At 38.7% G+C, this 22,188-nt stretch overlaps 2 protein-coding genes across 14 annotated transcripts in view; one reads left to right on the forward strand and one right to left on the reverse strand.

Moving 5' to 3' along the window:
- The window catches only part of PREPL (prolyl endopeptidase like), a 32,301-nt gene extending 25,355 nt beyond the window's left edge, over positions 1-6,946 (reverse strand). For 8 of the 13 annotated variants that reach the window (XM_063328617.1, XM_063328615.1, XM_063328614.1 and 5 more), the window contains exons 1-5: positions 6,412-6,946; positions 5,649-5,891; positions 2,772-2,972; positions 2,185-2,251; positions 1,309-1,515 (exon numbers count right to left, since the gene is read on the reverse strand). In XM_063328617.1, the coding sequence (XP_063184687.1) occupies positions 1,309-1,515; positions 2,185-2,251; positions 2,772-2,972; positions 5,649-5,867 (694 nt within the window). In that variant the 5' untranslated portion in view covers positions 5,868-5,891; positions 6,412-6,946. The remainder of the gene's footprint in view (positions 1-1,308; positions 1,516-2,184; positions 2,252-2,771; positions 2,973-5,648; positions 5,892-6,411) is intronic. The other 5 variants (XM_063328621.1, XM_063328618.1, XM_063328619.1 and 2 more) reach the window with 5 other exon arrangements.
- Positions 6,947-6,948: 2 nt separating this feature from the next.
- Positions 6,949-22,188, forward strand: part of CAMKMT (calmodulin-lysine N-methyltransferase) — a 225,795-nt gene continuing 210,555 nt past the window's right edge. Inside the window, exons 1-2 of the mRNA XM_063328625.1 lie at positions 6,949-7,075; positions 12,785-12,951. Of these exons, the coding sequence (XP_063184695.1) occupies positions 6,977-7,075; positions 12,785-12,951 (266 nt within the window). The 5' untranslated portion in view covers positions 6,949-6,976. The remainder of the gene's footprint in view (positions 7,076-12,784; positions 12,952-22,188) is intronic.

Below are 22,188 nucleotides of genomic sequence, written 5' to 3' on the forward strand. Positions count from 1 at the left end.
TATGCTGTGTTATGCATAAATACTAATTTTCAGTACAAAACCCAATGTGGCTCTGAAGTGCACAAGTAGCTGAGGGTTCACTATGAAGACAAGACTTTAGAAGGGAAATCTAAGTTCTTCTATAGCCTAGCATTTAAAAACCCACAGATGTAAATTTTCAAGAACTTTCATTTGTCTGCCTGCTATTGCGTATCATACAATACAAGCATATACTTTACAAGTTGTCATAAGGTCTAATTCTCTTGCTCACCCCTGTACCTCACTTAACCTGAGTAAGTCTACAAAATGGGTGTAATATCTACCATTCTGATAGTCATTTTTTGTACTCGTACTGTCTGTCATGATCTGTCACACCTATGTAGGCAATAGGGAGTCGGTTTCTTATACGTACTGATTCTTCCAGACAAACAGATGTTCAAATCAAGTATAGTGAAAGATGTCACTGCCAAATTTGCAGGCCTGGTTTTCAACAGGCATTTATAATCTTCAATTGTGCAAACACAACATTAACTTCTTGCTACTCTTCATTTTTGTAACTGGGCAGTCTTACTTAGAGTTTTAAATTTTTGTCCTGCCCAAGCAAATTGCTTACTGCACCATATATCCTAGATGACATCTAACAATATAATCCAAAATACAAGATGTGGAACACTGTATGCACACTATTGCACTCTTTTTGATATGTTCTTTAACATGCCATAAAAAAAAAAATCCCATTCACTTCAGTTTACCTCTGCTTATTTTAACAGCACTGCAAAGCTCTGCAATATATTTTGAAAGAACTGACTTATGGCCTGACTGGTGACTTTGGGCTCTAAATTGTGACTCACATCCTATAGTCCAGTTGAAATTCCAGCCAATACTTAATAGTAGGCAGCACTTGCACACTTTCCAGTGAAGGTAAGTGCCTACAGCTATCAGTGACTCTGGTTGTAGCTGTAAGGGTTTAGTAACTGTACCATTTCTCAAAAAGATCTTTATACTGCAACCAGTCATGTCAGTAGCTTTGTTAAAAAGCGTATTGAATTAAATAAGAAGAATGATATGTATGACTTTTCAAACATGTATAAACGCTTGCTTTTACAATAAAAGAAAAGTTGTATCATGAAAACAGTCACTTTCATCCACATCAGATAACTTGCAATTGTGCACTGTGGAAGAAATCATAAATAAGAAACAATTCACCAGCTATAAGGATTAAATCTAAAAATGTTGCTTATTTCTTTTAAATATTTTTATATGATTTGTAGACTAACAAAAATGTGCAGAAAGCTGGTGTGATCCACAGCATATTTATAAACAACTTACCAAAACTAAATACACTTGGAATTACTTCTTCCACAGCAGGAAAATGACCAAGTTTCATAATAACGCAGGTTGCCTCTTCAGAATTGTCACTTTTTAAGCTGATTGCCATGTATCTCTGATCTGGTGAAATTCTGATCCGTTGAATAAAGGCATCAGAAAAGCCAAGATCTTCAGTACTGAATAAAATGTCAACATTTCCTTCATCTACTACATACAAAAAAAAAAAGAGCAAAAAAATCCTGTAATTAAGGCACTGTCAAAATGAACAGTGATTGTTAATGCCTGTATTTAACAAGTCTGCCTGCAGTATTCACAAGTATACTGCTGGAATTTATTAACACCAAATATTTGTCTTGCAAGATACTTGCAAATGCACTTTGTAAAAATAAGCAAAAAATTACAGTTCCAGGGAAAAAAAAAGTCCTGTAGTTATTATTAAAAATATTTTAAAAGTGTAGATCTTAGCTACTAGTAAATGTACTAAATTTTAAAGTTCAGATACCTAAGCACAGCTGCTTTTACTAAATACAAGTAGTAATTTTTTTTTCCACCCCTCAGGAACAAAAAAGCATGAATGTGCTTTTCCTGTTTCAAAATGTTAAGTTAGGGCTCTGAAAAAAAGTGACTTCTCTCTTTTCTCTCCAGAAACTTGCCGTAGTATCAATGTATACTCTTCCCTAACTCTCTTCACCTCACCTTTTCAGATTCAGGATTCTAGAACTATTAATCAATCATTAAAGAATTTTATAAAAGTATTTTTAGTTTAGTTATTTTAAGAAAGAGAGTGATTAAGCTTTAATGTAAGAAAAGTACACTAAGTGATACATGCACAACATTTTTAACAATCGTACCATGTTAGGAAGAGAAATCCCTTACCATCATCTCCTTTTGAAAGAAATATGCAGCCATTCTCTTCAAAGTACACATTCTCTCCAAACCTGATCTGTTCAATACAAACCAAACATGTTTCAAGTCCAACGTATAGTCAGACTATTCCCTTAGAATCCCTATTTTCAGTCATTGTTCTGTACAAGACAATTTTAACATACACAAATGACAGAACAGCACGTATATTTGATACTATAGAAGGAACTGCATGCATCAGAAAGGTTTTTTCAAAGTTAGGCTACTTAAGCTACCTATACTTGCTCTAAATTTAACAAAAGCCTCAGATCACCTGCAGTTGCTCTTGTAACTTACAATCTCTTGTATTCTTCATCAAAAAGTCAGCTGATTACTGTATCTTTACTTGCTTTTGCATATGTTGAAATTAAGGTAAATACACAATCATAACAGGTACAAGCTGGTTTAAACATACGCTGTTACTATCCACAATTATTAAAATATTCAATACTAGAAAATACCACCATAAAATAATCACTAAACCAGCATTTTATAGCAGGAATGGTTTCACTGCCTTTTATTTGTACTCTGTGATGACAAATGTATTTTTTGCCACTTACCCTTGGGCTTCCTGAATTGAACATACACTTGTTGTGCAATTCTTCTAATTTTTCCTTGATTCTTTTTGTCATGGCTTTGTACCCTTCTGAAATGTCATTCCAGTTTTCCTGCTCTGATTTCAGAAGATCCTTGTACAAATGCGCGGATGTTGTTATGGATGTATTTTGCTTCCTTTTGGAAGGGATTTTTGTCCCTGCCTGCTAAGTAAGGAAAGACAACAATGGCTACAAGCCAGTGCTCTGTACTACAATATGAATATACTGAGGCATTAATGATATTTCCTGAGCTACAGACACAAACCAACTTTGTATTATTACAATAGTACATGTCATTAAAAAGAAAAACCACAGTTGGAGCAAGTTTTTCTTTTCAGCTCTTCCTGATATTTAGGGAGGCGTTGTCAAATGTGCTTTATACGTTTATTGAGGTCTTCTCTTCAAAATTTAGAGTACTATTAATGTATGCTCCTAATTCATTATTTGTAAATATGTTTGGCTTTGTTCTAGAACTACTTTTTAGTTAATTTTTATGTAATCCTGTTGTTTTTCCTTATTCAGAGGTGTTTTCTCATATTTTTCCTGTCTTAAGAGCATCATCTCTCATTTCCTTTCCTAGACAACAATGCCTCCCACAACACTGTCCCTGTACCTAGGAGTCTTAGCAGCTTGTTCAGCTTCTTGCTCCACCTCCTCAAAAGTGTTAGTATAAATGTTCATAAGGCACAGAATGAAGTGAAGCAGTGAACTGATAATAGGTTCTGCAAAAATTTTATCAGGAATAAGCTTAGCAATCTGGTTTTCCGTGCTTCATGAGCAGACTACTGCTTCCTCATTGCCAACAAAGCTGTCTTCTCTTGTAAAAATGTTTAAAATGTGTTAAAATTGCTAGCACAATGCTACTTCTTTTTGCTTGCTATAAAATCTCATTTAATCAAATAAGCTTAACAACATATATTACAATATGTAACACTACACAGATCACACAAAGTAGCATTTTATAACACTCAGTGTATTGTGTGAATGTGTCTAAAATTAAAAACCAGCATATACCTTTTACCCCATCCTCACTTTTCATCAAGAACTGTTGTTTTTTTCCTGATTTGTCTTCACAAATGCATAAGATCTAAAATATGAATGTTACGAGTAGGCTTTGGAAGGAGGAGAAACTATCTGCTCCAGTTACCAAACTCTTTATGAACGTAAACGACATCATTCATGACAGCATATTGAGTGTTCATTACTGGTTCAGACCAATGGTCCCTCTAGTCTAGGTTATCAAATCAGAAGCTTCAAGTCAAATAAACTGTGAAAGCCCTTAGAGAAGCTCTGGAGCAACTGTGTAACTGGCCAAGGTAAAGAAACGGCAGGACACGTTAATCACACCACCTTCTCTCCACTCAGTGGAAAAATTGCTATAAGAAAACCCCATTCCCCAAACCAAAAGCAAACAAAAAGCCAACAATGCACACAAATGAATACTTAGGGAAGCATAAGAATGGGACAAGCACAGATGATATTCCCCAAACCTTCAATGACTTTAGCTCAGGAATTTCCCGAGCTGAATGTGGTTTCTGGATAGGTAAAAAGTCTCTTTCATGTGCATGTATAATCTCTCCTTGTACCTATGTAAAATTTTAGCATCCACAATTTATTTTGGCAAGTTCCACACTTTATGCATCTTTTGATGATTTCCCTCCGTTTGTTTTCAACAGTTTCCATTGTATTTATTTGGAAATATTATATAGAGCTGGTGGCCACAGTGTAGGTATATATTAGAGTTACTATGCACCTCCCTTGCCTGGGGAAAAAACAGTCATCTAGAAGAGCATATAGAAAGATTCTGAGGATAGCAGAGGATCTCAGTGACAACTGGTTTGCAAACATTTGCTCCAAAGCAAACAGGCACAGCTTCCTCTCAGGTGAAAACCACCTGTGTTTGTATCCTGGAACCAGTGTCATAGATCAACATTTGTAACTGTGTTAGTGAACTGCCAACGAATAAACAAAACCACACATTCTCATCCACCAAGACTTCATATGTGCTCCTTGAAACACCTGTTTATGTTTCAGACACAGGCTTAGGAACTGTTTATGTTATGGTTAGAATTAAGAAGGTTACAAGATGATCTTTGGGTCACCTTTGAAGAAACTGTCAACCTGCAACAATTTTAGAACAACCATGTACCCACCTGAAAACATGTTTAAGAAACCAAAGCACCAATCTTTTTAAACAGTACTTATGCATATAAATCGGTTTACAGGCTGTCACACTGCAGTAAGCTTTTATAATACCTTTAGCAAACTCCGTATTAGAAACATAGGAACAGAAGACCTGAAATTATTTCAGACCATTTTCTGACACTGTGCATGACACATTGCAACCCATTTACACAATATTTACTAACAGAAATAAATCCAAGTACCTTTTAAAGCATAGTTTATCACATGTGAATACAATTATGAGAAGTCAATAGAATATTTTAATACAGTGCAAACCATGACTTCGTGGTCAGCACAGAAAAAGTCAAGTTTTCTTGAGCCAGGTCACAGTGGTTAAGTCTGATGTCATCAGTTTGGACACTGCCTCTACACTAGCTGATCTCTCACAGTTTTCTCCTGACACTATCCGAATCTTCCTGGAAGATACCGATTTCTTTTAAAACTTCTACAGCAGGAAAATCAATGAAAATGCAGCTTTATATCAAAACAGTATAGGACAGTTGAAAAATGGTATATGTCTTTGAACATAACTGAAATCCTAGTGTTTATCTCTCTGCTTCAAATTCTTTAGGAAAAATGTGTTTCCTCAACATTTGAAAAACACGGCTTTCTTGCCAAGGTGGTCACTGACATTAAGTCTATAGTTAAACAGCATACCTTGCAGGAAAAGAATCTCCAAGGCACGATGCTTCCAGGTGGCACAGTCCGGTGTGTGCATGTACCTCCTGAACAGTCCAGGATGTGGCATTTTTTGTGTTTTATTTTACTATAAAGACATACTGTTTGAAGATGGTTATGCTTAGAGTAGTATTTGACACTGAAGCTCAGCCCTTGGAGAAGATTTCGCAGTCCAACACACGTTGTCCCAACCTTCATTTCTTGATAGTCAACCTGAAATTTCTAAAAATCCCCAATGGCTGATCACGTTCACTGTGTACGTGAAATATACGTTAACATAAACTGAAAGCAAAACTTTCTCTCTTTCAAAGAAATGAGACTGATTCATTAAGCAAATCGGGTAAGAAACAGTAAAACTTAAGCTATTTTCTTAACAACTGGTTAACGTGGTTCCTGGTGATTGAAAGTTTAACTCTAGTGACACTTTCAATGAAGAGAAAAGAAGGTGCAACTGTGCATGTTTAGATGTTGAAGAAGCAAAAAGCTGTGAAGGGTTCGGGGAAGTTTTTTCCCTTTTCATAAGCATCGTATAACAATAAAATCACTTTATCTTAAGAGGGTAACTTGACAGCAAGAGCTGAGCCCCCTCCTGTCAGGAAAACTGCCAGGTTTGCAACTCGGCGAGGGGGGAGTAAAGGCCCCGCACGTTTCACCGTCCCGTTCCCCGTCCCGCCCGGGCAAGGGCCAGAGAAACCGCCCCGGCCCCGGCCGGGCCCCGCTCCCCGCCAGCCCTGCCCCTCACCGCCGCGGCGAGGCCGGGCCAACGCCGGGCAGTGCCCGCCGCCCGCGCAAGGACTCGCCGTCGCCGGACCCGCTCTCCCTCCGGCGGGGCCGCCCGGGATGGAAGATGGCAGGCGAGCAAGAGCGGCTCCTCGCTCCCTCCCGGGACTGCCCGTAGCCAAGATGGCGGCAGGGCGCTTCAGCCGCCAGCCGCGGCGGGCCAGCACCGCTGATGTCAGGGCGGAGCCGCCGCGCGCGGGCGTTCGCACGCCGAGCGGGCTGGCACCGTTCCTGCCCTGGCTTCCTCAAGCGGCTCCCGTTCCACGCACTGTTTCGCCCCCGGGCGCGGAGGCCACAGGCGACCCGTCCTGAGGCACCCTCCGGTACGCCTGAAGAACGGGGCGTAGCGCGGCAGCAGCCTGTCGCCTCAGCGCTGCCCTTACCAAAGATGGCCACCCACTTCCTCCCCCTCAAGCCCTAAGCCGGCTGGTCCTGGCCACCGCTGGAGGCTCAGCGGCAAGTCCTCGCCGGCCAGGGCAGCGCTCCCCGCCCGCCGTGGGGGTGGTCTGCACGCTCCTCGCTGCTGCATGGCTGAGGCTGCCGGTTCTCCGGGCCGTCCCGCCGCGGGCAGGTGCAAGGGGAGCGGTGCGGGAGCGGCCAGAGCCCGCTGGCGGCTGCTCGGACAGGTAGGGGGAGCCCGCGGGCGGGAGGGGATGGCGGGGCGGGCCGGCGGCGCAGCCCGAGGGGAGCGGAAGGGCGCTCCTGTCCCCTGACGCGGCGGCGACGCCTCGGGCCGGGGCGGTTCGCGTTCCCCTCTCGCCCCTCCGGCGCTGGGTTGCCGCGACCCCGGGGGCGGCGGGCGGTCGCGGGTCTGTGTGGCCGGTGGCTCGTAGCGCCCGAGGGGCCGGGCTGTGCCCTGGGCGGGGGGGGCTGAGGCCGGCGGTGCGGAATCCTGCGGGCGCGGGGGCCGTGTGGAGAGCCGCGCTGAGGAGAGATGCCCGCACCCCTGACGGGAGGACTGCGAGGACTAGTAAGGGGTTTGCAGTCCTCTTCCTGCGAAAAAATAATAAAAATATATACACATAAGCACACGCACACGGGTCTTTTAAGCATGCCGTCAGGGGATCCAAAAAGCAATCTGTGGTCTTAATAGGCAGTGTTAAGGGGAGGAGGGTTGGCAGCCCCTCAGCACCCCACAGCCTGCGGGCACTGGCCTGGTGTTTTCAGCAGGGGTTTGGCACCTTTCGTGGGTGCTGGTGGAGCTGGTTATTGTGGCTGCTACCCAATTCCCGCCCTTCACACACACACCCCCAAACTGCCTCTAGTGGGGAGCCGGGGCAAGACCCCGCTCATCTGGCAGCCAAAATGGTGCTTTGCTGGTGGCCTGGTGAGCCCTGGGGCCTGGCCTGAGAAGGGAGAAGCAGCAAGTGGTTACGCCTGCGCTCCAGCCTTCCGTGCTTTTTTGGACCCTTTAGGAGCAAAGGTTTGAAAGGATTCCTCTGCAGATGAGTATATATGCTGAAAAACCCCGCTCAGTTTCATTAGTTGTTATTGTTATCGAGGGTGATATTTACAGCCCTAGCTTAAATGTTGAGTTTTGTGCAGATGGATGCGTGGACCTGCCCCAGGCCGAGCTCTCCCCAAGAGGGCACAGTGGCAGCAGCTGGGTCTGATGGTGGCAGCTGGGTTGAAAAGGGGCACCTGGCTGCAGTTGGGTAACAGAGAGGGAGGTGTGGGGAGGTTAGTATCCACCTTTTCTTTGTTTTTGGTTTGCAAACACTCTGGACCTGTTCAACAGGACAAACTTCTGTTTTGTTACACTCTAAAGCAGGAACCGTCAAAGTTATTGGTAGGAGTATCAGGTTTGTCTTTGTAGGTTTCTGTCCTAGCAGACTATGTAAGCTGTGCTCTGTGGCTATACTAGCTGTTCCTTCTTTTCAGCATACTGCCTTTGGCATATCCCTGCCTCTTAAAATCCTAAGGAACTTTTCATAACCATGGAATGACGGTATGAGGGGTGCATGTAGGTATTTGGGGAGAAGGCTTCCATTTCTTCCTCAAACTACATTTGTCTGTGACCTTTTCCTCTGTAGATTCCCTGGGTTTTTCCATGTTCTTTAGCTTTTCTGTTGATTTTTATATGGTACAATGAGCAAGGATCAATTTAATCTTACTGGTACATCTGAAATAAAAATCAGTTCTTCACTCTTTACTACGGTGATGCTTGGATCTATCTATGGATTGGGAGAAACCGTCTTTAAAGGAGCTCTGTCAAAGTGTTCCTTACAGTGCTTTTAAAAATGCTTTTCATACTGCTTATAATAACGCCTTACATGAAATCAGTTCTGTGGTGTATTTATATATTGAATTTGCTTTCATTCAGTGCGTACACAAATTGATTTGCTATGGTAAGGATGCTTGAGTGCGTGCTCGCTGATTTAATTAAGAAAAAAGCCCTTTTATCAGGTATCCTATGAAGCTAGCATAAAGAGCCAGGGGGTTGCATAATTACCTATGTGTTCTTTATCAATAAAATGTTTTGTGTATGTACTGAGTTTGAAGTTTGGCAATATTTTTAAACTTAGCTTGTCAGAATCAAGGAAAATATTTTTGCTTCAAAAAAAAAAAAAGCTAAGGTATGTTTCACATGTAGCGGGCATTTATAAATGACTGGAGTAAATTCTCTAAGGCTGTATTTTGAGCTTTACCAGCCTACCAATTAATGGCATTATCCAGTCTGTAGTCTTTAGCAAGGAAGTTAGAGGAGTAGGCATTGCTCCTTATAGGTACACTTGCTCCCTATAGAAAGTTTAATGAAAACGTTCCTGAAATCTGTAAGCTTTATATGTTGATCCTGCCTGTTAGCTTCCCCTTGCTCTTCTTCTCACAGAAGTCTTGCTCACCTGCTAATGTGCTTTAGCTTCTAGATTTGAAAAGTGAAAGTTAAATGTGGACCCGGAAGTGGCTTTTTTCTTTTTTTCTTTTTTTTTTTTTTTCTCTGAACAGACCTCCTGAAACAATTTTTCTTCTCTTCCTGCTCTTCCCTCTGTGAAGGGTGCCTGTGCTCCAGATCTTTTTCCATGGTTTTGTTAGTTTTGAGTTTGTAAATTGTTTACGGTTGAATAAAAGAATTTAGTAAATGAACTACTTGTAAAAATAAATAATGCAGCATCTACTGATGATATTTAGAGATGTAGTTATAGATTATGCTGTAGCTGATTATGTAGAAACTTTTTTGCATGTACAAAATACCATGTTCCGGTAAGTGCCATAGAACTCAGTGGAGGTTTGTAGACCATCAGCTGTTACTGAATTTGGCTTTTAGTGCAACTAGGTAATACACAATGAGATACACAAAGAAATACAGGGAATTTCAGGTGATTGCCTTCCTCCATGTGTTTTTTGCTTGTTTTTTTTTTTTTTTTTAAGAGACATCAAACATCTTTAGGTTTTATAGGGATCCTAATATTGTCATTAAATACTGAGGGCCCTGCAATTGACATCTGTGGTAATATTTTACTAGACTCTTTCTAAAACAGGAGGCATTTTGGTGATGCTTTGTTTTTTTAAATGTCTTGTATGTTAATGATGAAAGAATTGCCTTAGAATTCTTTATTGCTAGGTGAAGTTAGAGAGGACAGAAAATGCAAGTCAGAGAGAAAACCACAAGGTAAAAGTGTGAGCTTTCATCGTTTGTTTTGGGTGTTTTGTTGTTGTTCTTGTTTTTCTTTTAAGGAATCTAATTTTTGGAAGAGAATCTTTCATTACAGAACCTAAAATATGATTTATTTAGGTAATATGTGTATGTATGACCCATGTACAAGTCCAACACTTGTGTACACCTGTAAAGATCTTGTGCAGAAGACAGGGCATTTCAGTACCGAAAGAAGATCTTGAAGAGAGTGAAACAAAGCTTCTGGACTTTTTTTAAAGTAAAAATAGACAGGGAAACATAGCTAAATGTTACTGAGGGAGGAGATAAAATGGCTACCAGCCCCAACCAAAGAATGGTGGTGTCTGGTGATTCCTTCCTTACCATAGCTCTTTCTCTTTGCCATCACTAAAACCAAGAATGGTGTCTATTCTGCTGAGAAGCATTTAGCTTGCTTTGACATTGGCTACTGGTTTTATAGATCCCTGGGACATGTTTGTTTATTATAGCAGTGTGCAGGAAGTTAGGGAGCTTCACCTTCATTGGAAGGTCATCATGAAAACAGAGGAGACAGTCTTTCAATGTCTTCAAAACATCATTATGAATTTAAATAGGTTTGTCACCTTCTGGGTTTTGTCAGTGGATTATCCTATAGCAGCAGCTTATCTTTGTAGCTTGTAACACGATTGTGATGCTTATGTAAAAATAGAAGAGTTAGATATAAAAAATTTAACATATTCTTCCTTTGTGCTCTGTTTTCTCAGTTATATTTAGGTTTTTAAAAGATTTGACCTGCTATTGTAATTTTCAGATCTTACCTCTTGATTTTAGTTGGAGGATGTGGGAGAAATTTTTTTTTGAGTACTCAAATGCTCATGAGATTTTCTGCTAACCTGGAGAATGCATTTTACAGAGTGGATAGAAGTCCCTGTAGAACAGAAAACTGAAACCAGAAAAGTGTTGTCACTGCTGTTTTGTTTTGTTTTTTTTTTTTTTTTTTTTTTTTCCTGCTAGTAATGGCTTGCCTTTGCTTTAAAAAAATCCCCAAAACAACATGCTTTTCTGAAAATTAGATCTTGGTGGTTTTCTTTAGCTGTCAAGTTGGTCCATCTTGTTTCCAGGCGTATCGCTATTATATTAATGTCTCAATTCTTCTAGTCTTTTAATTTGGTTCTCCTGTTTTGCTGTTTTTGTGATTTCCTTCATGTGTGTGTTTTCCCCATGTGTTACAGAAGTAGAAGAAATAGTGTGGACAGCATGGAGCCATTTTTAATACTTTGATGAAAATTCCTGTGCCTTTCCTATGCTGAGACTTGATGATTAAAATAGATCCAAAAGCAGCAAGCCTGAGGCATCAGACTTGCTGTTAGAAACTAACAGCACAGCAAACGCAATCGCTCTGCTCACATCGGTAGTATTTCCAAGTATCCTGCAAAATAATAGGTCATGGCACCAAACCATAAGAGTGTTGGGTGCGAGTGGATTTCCAGATAAAACACAGTTGACAGAGGTCGACCTTTATATTGTTGTATGCATCCGATATGCAAAGCTTCAAGTTTCATAATTCTGGTGAGCTACTTCTCATTTGACTTCAGATTTAGCTCTGGTTGTCAAAAAACTAAATTGTGGTGCTCTTCTACTCAATAGAGCTATTTCTTATAGCTCTGTCTGTTTATAGTGATGAGTTTATCTTCTGCTCCTTTTTTTTTTTCCATCACTGTGGACTGCTTATCCACTTTCATTTTAAAAATGCAATGGCAGTTATTTATGTAAACCGTCCAATGTTAGGGGAAAGAAGTTAAACCCAGGACATCTCTCCTTCCACATCACTGACCTAAAGAATAAGCCTTTTTGTCGTGCAGGGAAATGCTAGTTGTCTTTGGTGCAAAGATGCAGCTCAAACGGGCTGGGTGCTGTGTTTTCCTGCATAGAGGAGTTGATACCTCGCTCCCTGAAGACACGGTTGCATGCAGCAGACTATGCAGGACAGAGGCTCCACATTTTCACTTTCCTGAACAAGTGTTTTAATCGTTTAGCTGTTATACAAAATGCAAATGGCCACATTCTGCTTCTGCCACTGCCTTGAAATCTTCAGTCTCTTAGCACTGAACTTGGTGCCGTCGGTGTATTTTGGGGCTCACGTAAAGGTTGGGTAATGTATTGGTCCCCTTCCGAGGGCCTGGTAGGGGAATATGCAGTTGTGGCATCTGAAAGTCTGGGGACTGGGATAGGTTGCAAGTTTGGCAGCAGTTCTGCAAGCGTGCAGCAGTAGACTTCTAACCTAGGAAGTATTCTATGTGGCAAACGCATATCACACAGATTTTTTATTTTTTGTATTTTATTTTTTTTAATCAACAGGGACAGTGAGTGGCACACAAAGTTTCACAGGAGTGATGGGAGGATAGAGAAGAACCCAGTCTGCTTCTCTTGTTCTGGTGTGGGTTCACTGGAGCGGGAGTTAAAAAAGCAACTTTGTGTACTTAGGAACACAGTACATTTGCTTTACAGTTATTGAGATATAATATATATATTAAGGCATAATAAATTCCTAACCCATTCTCTTGACCCCTACTATCAATACTACTGTTATTTTCTCAGGCTTGACATAACTTGGAGTAGTTACTCATAGCTGTTAGCTAATAGCGTAGCTATTATGGTTGATTCCAGACTTGCCTCTTCAGTGTTTGTTCTTTATTTTTTTAAAGTTTTATTCTTAATGTTTAATTTGTTCTTCATTTCAAAGGTTCTGAAGAAAAAGCACTTGAAAGATGTGCATCTCCAACAAGTGTCTGTAAGAAGGTTCGCGTCATTCAATCTTTTTTCGGTAGAAGACCAGAATACAGAAGAGGAAACTGGGACCTGGGTTCAGTATAAAAGCATCTTTTATCCTGAGTATAGTGTGTCCTTAAGGTAACCATCATTTAAGTTTTAAGTATGTCCTAAGATCTTATACAGGCCTCAAACTCATTAATCATTATTCTAGTGTTTTGTATAACTAGGGCATAGTTTACAAATAAACTGTTAGATGTTATTTTTAGTTGTTTGTTACAGTAAGCAGCTAGTCTGATTTTTTTTTTTTTTTTGGTACATGTCACTGAAGTGGCAGAGCTTGAATGAAAATACTGATGATTGTACCTATAACAGAATGCAAATACGAGCATTTATTTAATATTTCTAATAGCTTTCTGTTTTGACATTCTTCAGATATAAGTAGGGTGTAAAAAAACTGAACAGATTTACTTGTAATGTTAATAAAAAATTTAATGACATGATGTTATTCATAAAGTTCTAAAAGCTTTTTGGTGGTGATCTGTATTTTATTCAATTTTCTTCTTAGTAGTTCTTGTAAAATTCAATGATAATTTGGAAGCCAACTTGCAAACCAAAAGAATAAAAATTTCCTCTTCCTACAGAAATGGTTTATGGCTAGTGAACAAACCTGTTATATATTAGAGCAGGTAAAACAAAAGAAGATATCTGCATTTTAAAAAAAGCACACAAAAACCTGATTCCCCCCAAAACCCTCTGAAGGAGTCTTAATAAATTCTCAGTAGCTTTAGCAAAACAGAAAAGTTTATAGCTCCCATTCATTACTCTGTGTGTGTTTGCGTCGTCCCCCCACCCTCCCCTTTGCTCCTGCTTTGGTTTCCTTCTCCGTGTTCTGTTTTGTACAGGTATATAACTTCGTTTTGCCTCAACAGGTATCACTGCAACAGTAACTTACGCATCCCTGAATCAATACTTGTTTTGCAGCCCCTAATTAGCCTTGCTGAGGGTGTAGGATTTTGCATTCTGTGCACAGCAGAAGATATTCTGCAGAGCCTGAGTCATCGAAATTGTAAAGTGCGTTTTTATTTAGCTGAGACCTTTAAATTAAAGTCAATCTTAGAAACTAAGATCTAACACAAACAAGTGACCATCACTAAGTGGCATTTTTGCAAGGTTATAAAATGAAACAACAAGAAAAAAACAAACCAAAGCAAAACCCCAAAAGAAACAAAAAAACAACCCCACAACACTACATGTGGGTTTCCATTTGCAGCTGGGTGAAAAGTCAAATGCAAAATTGTTTAGAGCTTTATAAAGCCTTAATTTTTTATTTTAAGCTTATTGACACTAGAAGGCTTCAAAAGGAAACTTTTCCATTTAAAAAATATTGCCTATTTGTAACAGAAGTAGGTACAGTGTTTTTCCTGCTTATGGACTTTTCCGATGAACTGCTGGGGAATGCTACAGATTCACCCAGATGCTCAGAGATTAGTCTACTTTATCTCTTTGTGCAGTGTCTCTATGTCCTGGTTTTAAGTCTTCAGAAGCACACTGGTGGTGGGAAAAGTAGGGCGTTTAGGTAGAATTTAGGCTGAGCAAGTCTGCAATCCCGAACTACTTCTTGCTGCATGAAGAGCATTCTGCAGTCCTGAACTTCTTTCAGTCTCCTTAGTTCACTACCATGGTTTGCAACACTGTGTCACTTACTTGATTTACTAGTTGTGTGAGTTTTAAGGTAGGAGGCAAGCTAAGGTTCCCCTGTGCCAGCAGTACAACAGCCAAGGGGATGTCAGGCTGATCTTGCTTTGACATTTGATACTTGTGTACTTCTGTTTCTATCACTTCCCATGTCATCATTTTATTTGGCATTTTAATTTGCCTAATAGTAGCTTCACTGATAATAGGACAAAGCTCAAACTGTAGACTGTGAACAAGCATGTTTGTTCATGCATGATTTTATTACTGGTGGTCATTATATAGTTTTCTAAGTATGGGGATTTTGTTTTAACCTTTTATGTTCCTCTGAGCTTGGCCAATAGAAATGTACAGTTCCTGTGCTGGAGCAGGCTCACAGTGGGTTTCAAAAACTGTATATTGAAGAGAATAGGGTGATTGTCTCCTCGTGGTGATTTTTATTTTTTCCCCGTATCTTCTTCTGTTCTAGAATATACTCAGGGATCTAGTAAAAAAAATACAAAACCAAACAATGACAAAAAATAACAACCAAAAAGACCCAACCGCAAAGCTTACTTCCACTTCTATATTAAAATGTTTTCTCTATATATTGAAGTAGTGGCAATAGATAGTATATACTTATGATTTCAAAATATTGCAGGATGGTGAAGAAGGGAAGGAGAAAATACTCGCTGTGTATTTAGCCAGGGACAAAGTATAAATCCTGCAACAAAATTCGCTTTACCTTAAGTCTGTATTAAATAAAGGTCCTTCTCTGTTTTTGTAGAAGCAGTAATTTAAGAGGGTAAACATGACAGTTTAATTTACATAACAGAGCAACAGTTCTCCTTGCTGAATCTTGTGTATGTAGAAGACAAGAAATCTTGGAGTAAGTGTTCCCGGATCTTTGAAAACCGATCATGTTTTGGAAAATTAAGGATCTTGTGTATGTCTGATAGTCCTCCCTTCATTTTTCCCCTCCCATTGGCAAAATATTCATTATCATAATTTTCATCAATAGGAACAATTTTAACAAGATAACAGGAGTATATTATTAGCATATTATTAACAATAACATCAGTCAGGTAAACCCAGAACAGTGTCCTTCAGTAGGAGAGCCTTTTTCTGTATCTTTTTGTCAGGAAAATAATGTTGCTATGGCCCCTCTAAAGTCTTGACAAATGTGCTTTTCAATTTTCATCTACATATGTTTTCCTTATGCATTAACATCTTCTTGGGAAAGCTTATTACATATGTTGGATGTTAAAAGGGTTGTCAGCTAATATCTTGACAAGACTAAATACTTAAGAAAGTTCATAAGGTTGTTAGTGGCTTTTGGCAAAGAGTATAAAGGTCAAGCTATATCAGTTCAAGGGCTATCAAAACTGATCAAATTGTATATTCAGATGTGCTATGACCTAGCTGGAATTACTGCTCTCAAGGGATTTGGGGACTAGTTAGGCAAAAAGAAGCTTTGGTAGGAACTCCCGGTCATGTGCGTGCTTTTCTGAACTTCTCAACGCAGCTTGTTTTAATAATCTGCTCTTTTTCTAATCAAATTCAGGTTGGAGTCACATTTGGGAAAGAAAAGCTTATGCCGTACTTTTTTGTCACGAGTTTATTTTTAGAATCTTTCTGAATAACAAATCTTCCAAAGCAGGAAGCCAATATAAGGCAATTTTTGCTTAAAAAATTTAAGCTGGATTTATGTGCCGTTTTGGCTAGATCCTTGAGGTGACAACATCATTGTCTCATATTAAAAATCCCCATAACTCTTCTGGTTAAATAGTGATCTCTGGTGTGTTAAATGAAATGTAGATTCACGATACATGGTGGAAGGTGGTCTCTTGAAGTTTGTATAGGTACTAGGGTGCTTCGCCATAGCTCTGGGGTATGAAAAGGAGTGTCTGATGAGTGTGATATTTTTGTTAGCAGTGAAAGATGTGTCAAAATGAAGTTTCTTGTGTTATAATCGAGAATCTCATTTGATTAGTCTAGTCTCATTTGGATTTGTACCATATTTGATGCTCCCGCACACTACTACTTTGTCTTGATCGTATGAATTGAGTGGCTACATACATGAAACTGCTCTCTAGTGTTGTTTGCAATTAATGTTAGTTAAAAAATAAATCCCTAAACTGACAGGAAGTCAGCCTGGGAATCAGACTGAATGTTTATGGCAGTCTAATGTGGAGAAAGCAGACATGTTAGTCCAAGCTGGAATCTTGCTGCAGTTTTCACGTTCCGGTTTGGATATGGTAAACTGAGTAATCTAGTCTGCAGGTGAAAAGATATAAACCTCATCTTGAGTGAAATTTCTTGCAAGTGTGAAGTGGAAAAAGATATCTTTCATTACAGATATTATCTGGCCTTCTGGGTCTTTTCTCCATTAAAAATATGTTTTTATTCATAAAACTTCCATGTTAGCGTGGTTCAAGTTCTTTTTAACTTTGGAGGTATTTCATTTTGCTGTTAAAAGTTGTGTGTGCTAAATATGTGTTTTCTTGGTGATAAGAAGATATAGAGTAAGTTAGTAGAGATATTTTTAAATGTTTATTTAATATTGTATTTCTAAATCCTTCTGTTCTTAGTCAGGAATATGCTTTTAAATTTAAATTTTTTATGAATAGTTCTAGCAGTGAAATGATTATAGATCATAAAGATTCAGTGTCTCACTGTGGAGATGGTGTCTGTCTTTTAGACAGGAAAATTATTCTTTTATTAGAGTTAAAAAAGAAGCAATCAATATCTTCAAATTTTCTACTTCAGGATATGGATTTACTTTAAAATTGTAAGCTCATTTTAAGCAATTAGAGAAGAAATATGTTATTTCTGTGGTAAAATATTTTCCATTGATCAGTCATTTGGTGTTTCAAATACTAAAATGCAGAACCAAAAAGAACAATGTTAGCAGCTTACAGGAAGGGTTAAATCTTTGTAAAGAGTGTTAAGTGTTCTTTACAAGGTGTCATGCCTTTATTCTGAATATGAATGAACCTTTAGATAGAAATATGAAAAAAATTATTAGATTATTCTAGACCTTTGGTTTAGAAATGTGAGGGATGTTGTTTGTCTGTGGCAAGTGGTATGTTAGAAAATGGTCTAGGAGTGAATACCATTGGCTGTTCCTATAGGATATTTCTGTTAATAACGTTTTGAAGTTTTAATGATTTTTTTATTTTAGGGATAGACATAAAAAAAAAATGAAGGGAAGCAGATTTCCAGGAATATTGCCTACCCCTTATGGACAATTTCTGCAGATATGATAAACTTGCTTTGTTCCATTTATTGCATGCTAAGTGCAATTGTGTGGATTTAGCAGCATAAATGCTTGGCCACAGAAGGAGGAAATTGAGGAAAGAGATAAAAAGTGATTTGGTAACATACTGCTTTCATTCACTGATGGAACTAAGACTATTCCATCATATTGCCCAAGACGTGTGTATTTATAAAAAGAATTTCAAGTCAAAGAAGCAATTGGTTTGGTTTCTTACCATATTAAGCTGAGATCTTGAACTGGAGTGAAAGAGGAGTTATCTTGTTTTGCTATCTGTACTCTGGCTCAGAAAAAAACATTTCATCAAATAACAAAGTTTGCAGACAACTCTTGAGATTCTTACTGGTCTGGGAGGACAATTGGTCGTGACACTCACCACGCCTCTTAAAGTACCCTTAGCAGTAAGTTTTTCACCCTTATCCTGTCTTTCATTTTTCACAAATATTGTACTTTTATTTTGTATCTAGGTTAATAATGTATGGTGATGTGTTGTGGTTTTTTTCTTTTGAGTGTTATAGGGAAATGTATTCCTCCTTAGTTTTTATCGTTTTTTTTAAGTTTACTGTATGTATTTAGTTATTTATATTATCTTTCCTCATTCAGTTGAAGAATAATATAAAAGAAGGAACATAGTTTTGTTTCATTATGGTTGATGAAAAGCATACATTAATAGGGAGCTACTGAAAGATTATTTTTATTCTGCTGTCTACAGCTGTATATAAATAGATGTAAAAGTCTGCCGCTTGTGTTGCCTGAATTGGAGAGGAAGGAACACTAATATATCTTAAAGATATCTCTCTTTCTCTTACTTTATTTATACATCCAAAGTTGATTTATTCATAGTACAGAGTAAGGAATTTTGCTTTGCCTCATATCAGGAGAAACATGAGTTAAATTAGATTGTCATTCTGACAGATTTGTCTTCTGTAAGTTTCTGCCTCAGCCATAGAAATCTTTACATATTGTACCTTGAACACTTGTTATAAGAACACTGGAGATCAGATTAACCACGCTGGCCTGAAATTCACTTTATGTGTGATGCTTACCTATGCTTGTTTGAAGTACTTTGTTGATCTCAGCAATTGCAGCTTTGAACTTGTTGAACTGTACAGCACTCATGACATATTCCAAAGCACTAAATACTAATGTTCTTCTGTATTTTGAGATGCCCATGGAAGTTTATGGGAATTTGGGGGTTGGGATTTAACCACAAGCTTCTGTCATTCATTTCTTTGACTTTCATAATTCAATGCACGTGACAGAAACTCTTTGTGGGCAGTTTGTAAGGCATACTGTGGAAAGCTGTGGTGATGAGAGGCGTTCACAGAAACAAGATGTGATGTGTATCGGCAGTTTTCTCTGGGCTCAGTAATGGAGGAGCAGCTGATGGGATGGGACAGTGAAGCAGCAGCTGGTACAGAGCTGCTGGGGAGGTGTATGCAGAGCAGTTGACCCCAAGCTAGAAGTTATGTTTTTTAGGTGCAGGACTGAGTAGCAATGAATTTATGGCAGAATTTAGGGTTAGAGAATACCTGTATTTACAGGTGCATGTAAATTTTTAGTCTGCAAGTCAGATCTGATATGGAAAAGGGTTGGGGAATAGCTGGTGCAGAGTTTGTCTGCAGGCCCTACAAATACAGTTCTCCAAATGGAGAAACATATGGCTGTTGCTGTTTGGAAGTGTCTCTCCCTGAGCACTCCCTTTCACAAGTAGATCAGCTGTTGGCACTTTGCTTTCTTCAGTCCTAAAACTTGTCTGCAATAGAAGTTATGCTCAATTTTTCACTGTTTGGGTTCCCTAACTGTGAAGTGGTTACCAGTGGAATTTAAGTGCCACCTCTTTAGCCTGGTCTAGGGAGAAAAAGCTTTATCAGCAAGAAGAGGTATTTTCCTATCATGCTAATTGACTTGGGAAGGTTCACTGTTGAGCAGTCTTAAAATAGTCCGTAATGGTAATATAGTTAAGACCTGAGATGTGATTTTTGGAGTAAATGTCAGCAGCTTTGCTGTTCAGATCACTGTTGAGATATTGGCTCCTCCTCTCATTCTAGGAGATTGAGCTTGCTCCCTGCTTTTATTCAGTGAAGGTTTCATAAGCTGATCAGACTAAAGGAAGCAGCTGTTAAACCCTGTTCTGTTTCACGATGAGTGTGGGCATCTGGAAGACTGAGAAGGGGGAAGTCCCTCATAGCAAAGCTGGATGCTTCTCATCACTAAATTATGACTCACTCATGTCCTAGCCATGAACAGTATTTGTGAAAGCAAGAAAGAGATTGCTGAGACAGAGTTAGAGACTTTGAATGTTGCAGATGGCCTGTGCAAAATGCCTCTGCTGGCCAAGAGAGCAAACATTGGGTGTGTTGTGTTTGTACTTGGACACCACAAGCTTTTGACCACTGAATAATGAATATAAGAATATGCTTGAAATTTGCTTATGTTGATTTTAATTATGGAAAGAGTGTTTTATAATGACAGGAAGAACTGATCCTTAATGAAAACTGAGTGTACGAAAAATAATAATGTAGACAAAGAACATTCAGTAGGTTAAATAAAACATCACCAAGATTTCAGGACAACCTTAAAAATGGTAAGAGTGTGGCATGCATCTGTTGTGGAATCTTAGTTTATTCTTCAGACTGAGGTACTCTGCGCTGTCCACTTCTCATTTCCAGTTATAAACCATTATTTTGGAAACAGACTGAAATTTGCTTTAGTGATAATTATAAGGCCAGTGCTACGGTTGTATGATTTCTCTTTTTCACCTTTGTCTACCTTTTGACCCTGAAATACATAAATTGTATTCTTTTCTAGACCAGGACACTCCTGTTTTCTTTCTTCATAGCATTCTGTTGAACTACAGGTACTAGATTGCTAAATTCTTCATCCTCACCTCTGTTTGCTTCGCTTGAAGATTGGCGTGATAAATCTCATTCATATATGGACTATATACATACAGAAGTTGAGGGGAGAGAAAACCCGGACTAAAACATGTTATCCCAAGACTAATCTTCATGCCAACAAAGATTAAAATATTTCTTTACTGTCTCAACATCTTCCCTCCCCCTCCTCCCCATCTTATGTTCATTTAGGAGATGAAGCATCCACAGCTGTCTGAGAGATCCTAACTGTGTCAGACATCTGCACGGTTATGGAGTTTGTAGGATGCTAAGGAGGCAGCAGGGGACAGTTTAAAGGGCAGCTCTGTGGCTGGCGGAACTACTGATCCCGTCCATGTTCTTGTCATTTCCCTTGAATGAACTCTGTTGCATCAGTTGTCCAATCTGATTGAAAACAAACTTGCAAAAAAAAAAAAGGAAGAAAAAAGTGCATTTTAAGTCCATGTGGTCCGTCATAATTCCTGTAGGCTTCCACTGCAGCTAAGGAATGTATTTTTGGTTTGGTTTCATGTAACTGGGAGAAGAGCTCTAATGTCCAGTTGAATCTCATATCTTTCATACATTTTGTTGCCCCTGATTATGAGCTCATTTCAGTTTGTTAGTTTAATTTCCATTTGATTTTAATTTTTTTTAAGAATTAGTCTAGTTGCTGTTTGGTGCTTCTCAAAATTTAACAAGTAAATGTTTGTTTAATGCTTGTGCTTATCAGAAGCTACAAATAGCTTTTTTTGTTATAAATATAAAATTTCATATTTGCACAAAGGTTGTTTTTTAAATTTTTTTGCATTCTTACAACAGTCTTCCTTCAGGAAAGAAAAGCTGAGAATGGGAACTAATTTTGTAGGTGCTAGAATTGTTGGATTTCTCCCATTTTTTTCCAGTATTTCAAATTAGCACATTCCTAAACAGCCTTAGAAGCTATATGTGAAATATTATTAAAATATTGTATTTTACTGCCTTGCTGAATTATTTTTAGATTTTTTTTTTTGCTGCATTTGTGAAACAGCTAAGTGATTGATTCTTGTAAAGTGTAAGATTATTTTTATTTTCATTTTGTTCATTTTGGGCCTAGATTAGCTTGGAATAGTTAAAATAATTTTAGCTGCTTTTTTTGTTTTTGGTGAGAATCCAACTTGCCTGACATCTATAACATTTATCTTAGGCAAATTTGTATCCAACTTCAGTGCATGTTCTTTCTGCTGCTGTCAGTGTTTTGCTCACTGTTCTAAAATTTGCAGTTGGTATGTGAAATTCAGTTAATTTATTATCCCCAGTTTTGAATGTTTATTTCACTTGGGTAAAACCAAAGAAAATGCAGTTCACTGAACACATTAATCAGTTTCATTGTTCACATTAATTAAATGAAGTGTTCTTGATTTAGTGGGAGAAAATAGGAATGTGTGTGCAGCTGCTGTTCAGAAATAGTCTTTTGTTTTTCCTCTGTAAAGAAATCACTTTATCAAAATTCTTCCTTTCCTATATGTGTCTTCCACAACTAAACAAAAATTGATGCACTTTATCAAAACGAAA

Source organism: Chroicocephalus ridibundus, chromosome 3, assembly GCF_963924245.1.
Source record: "Chroicocephalus ridibundus chromosome 3, bChrRid1.1, whole genome shotgun sequence".
NCBI lineage: Eukaryota > Metazoa > Chordata > Aves > Charadriiformes > Laridae > Chroicocephalus > Chroicocephalus ridibundus.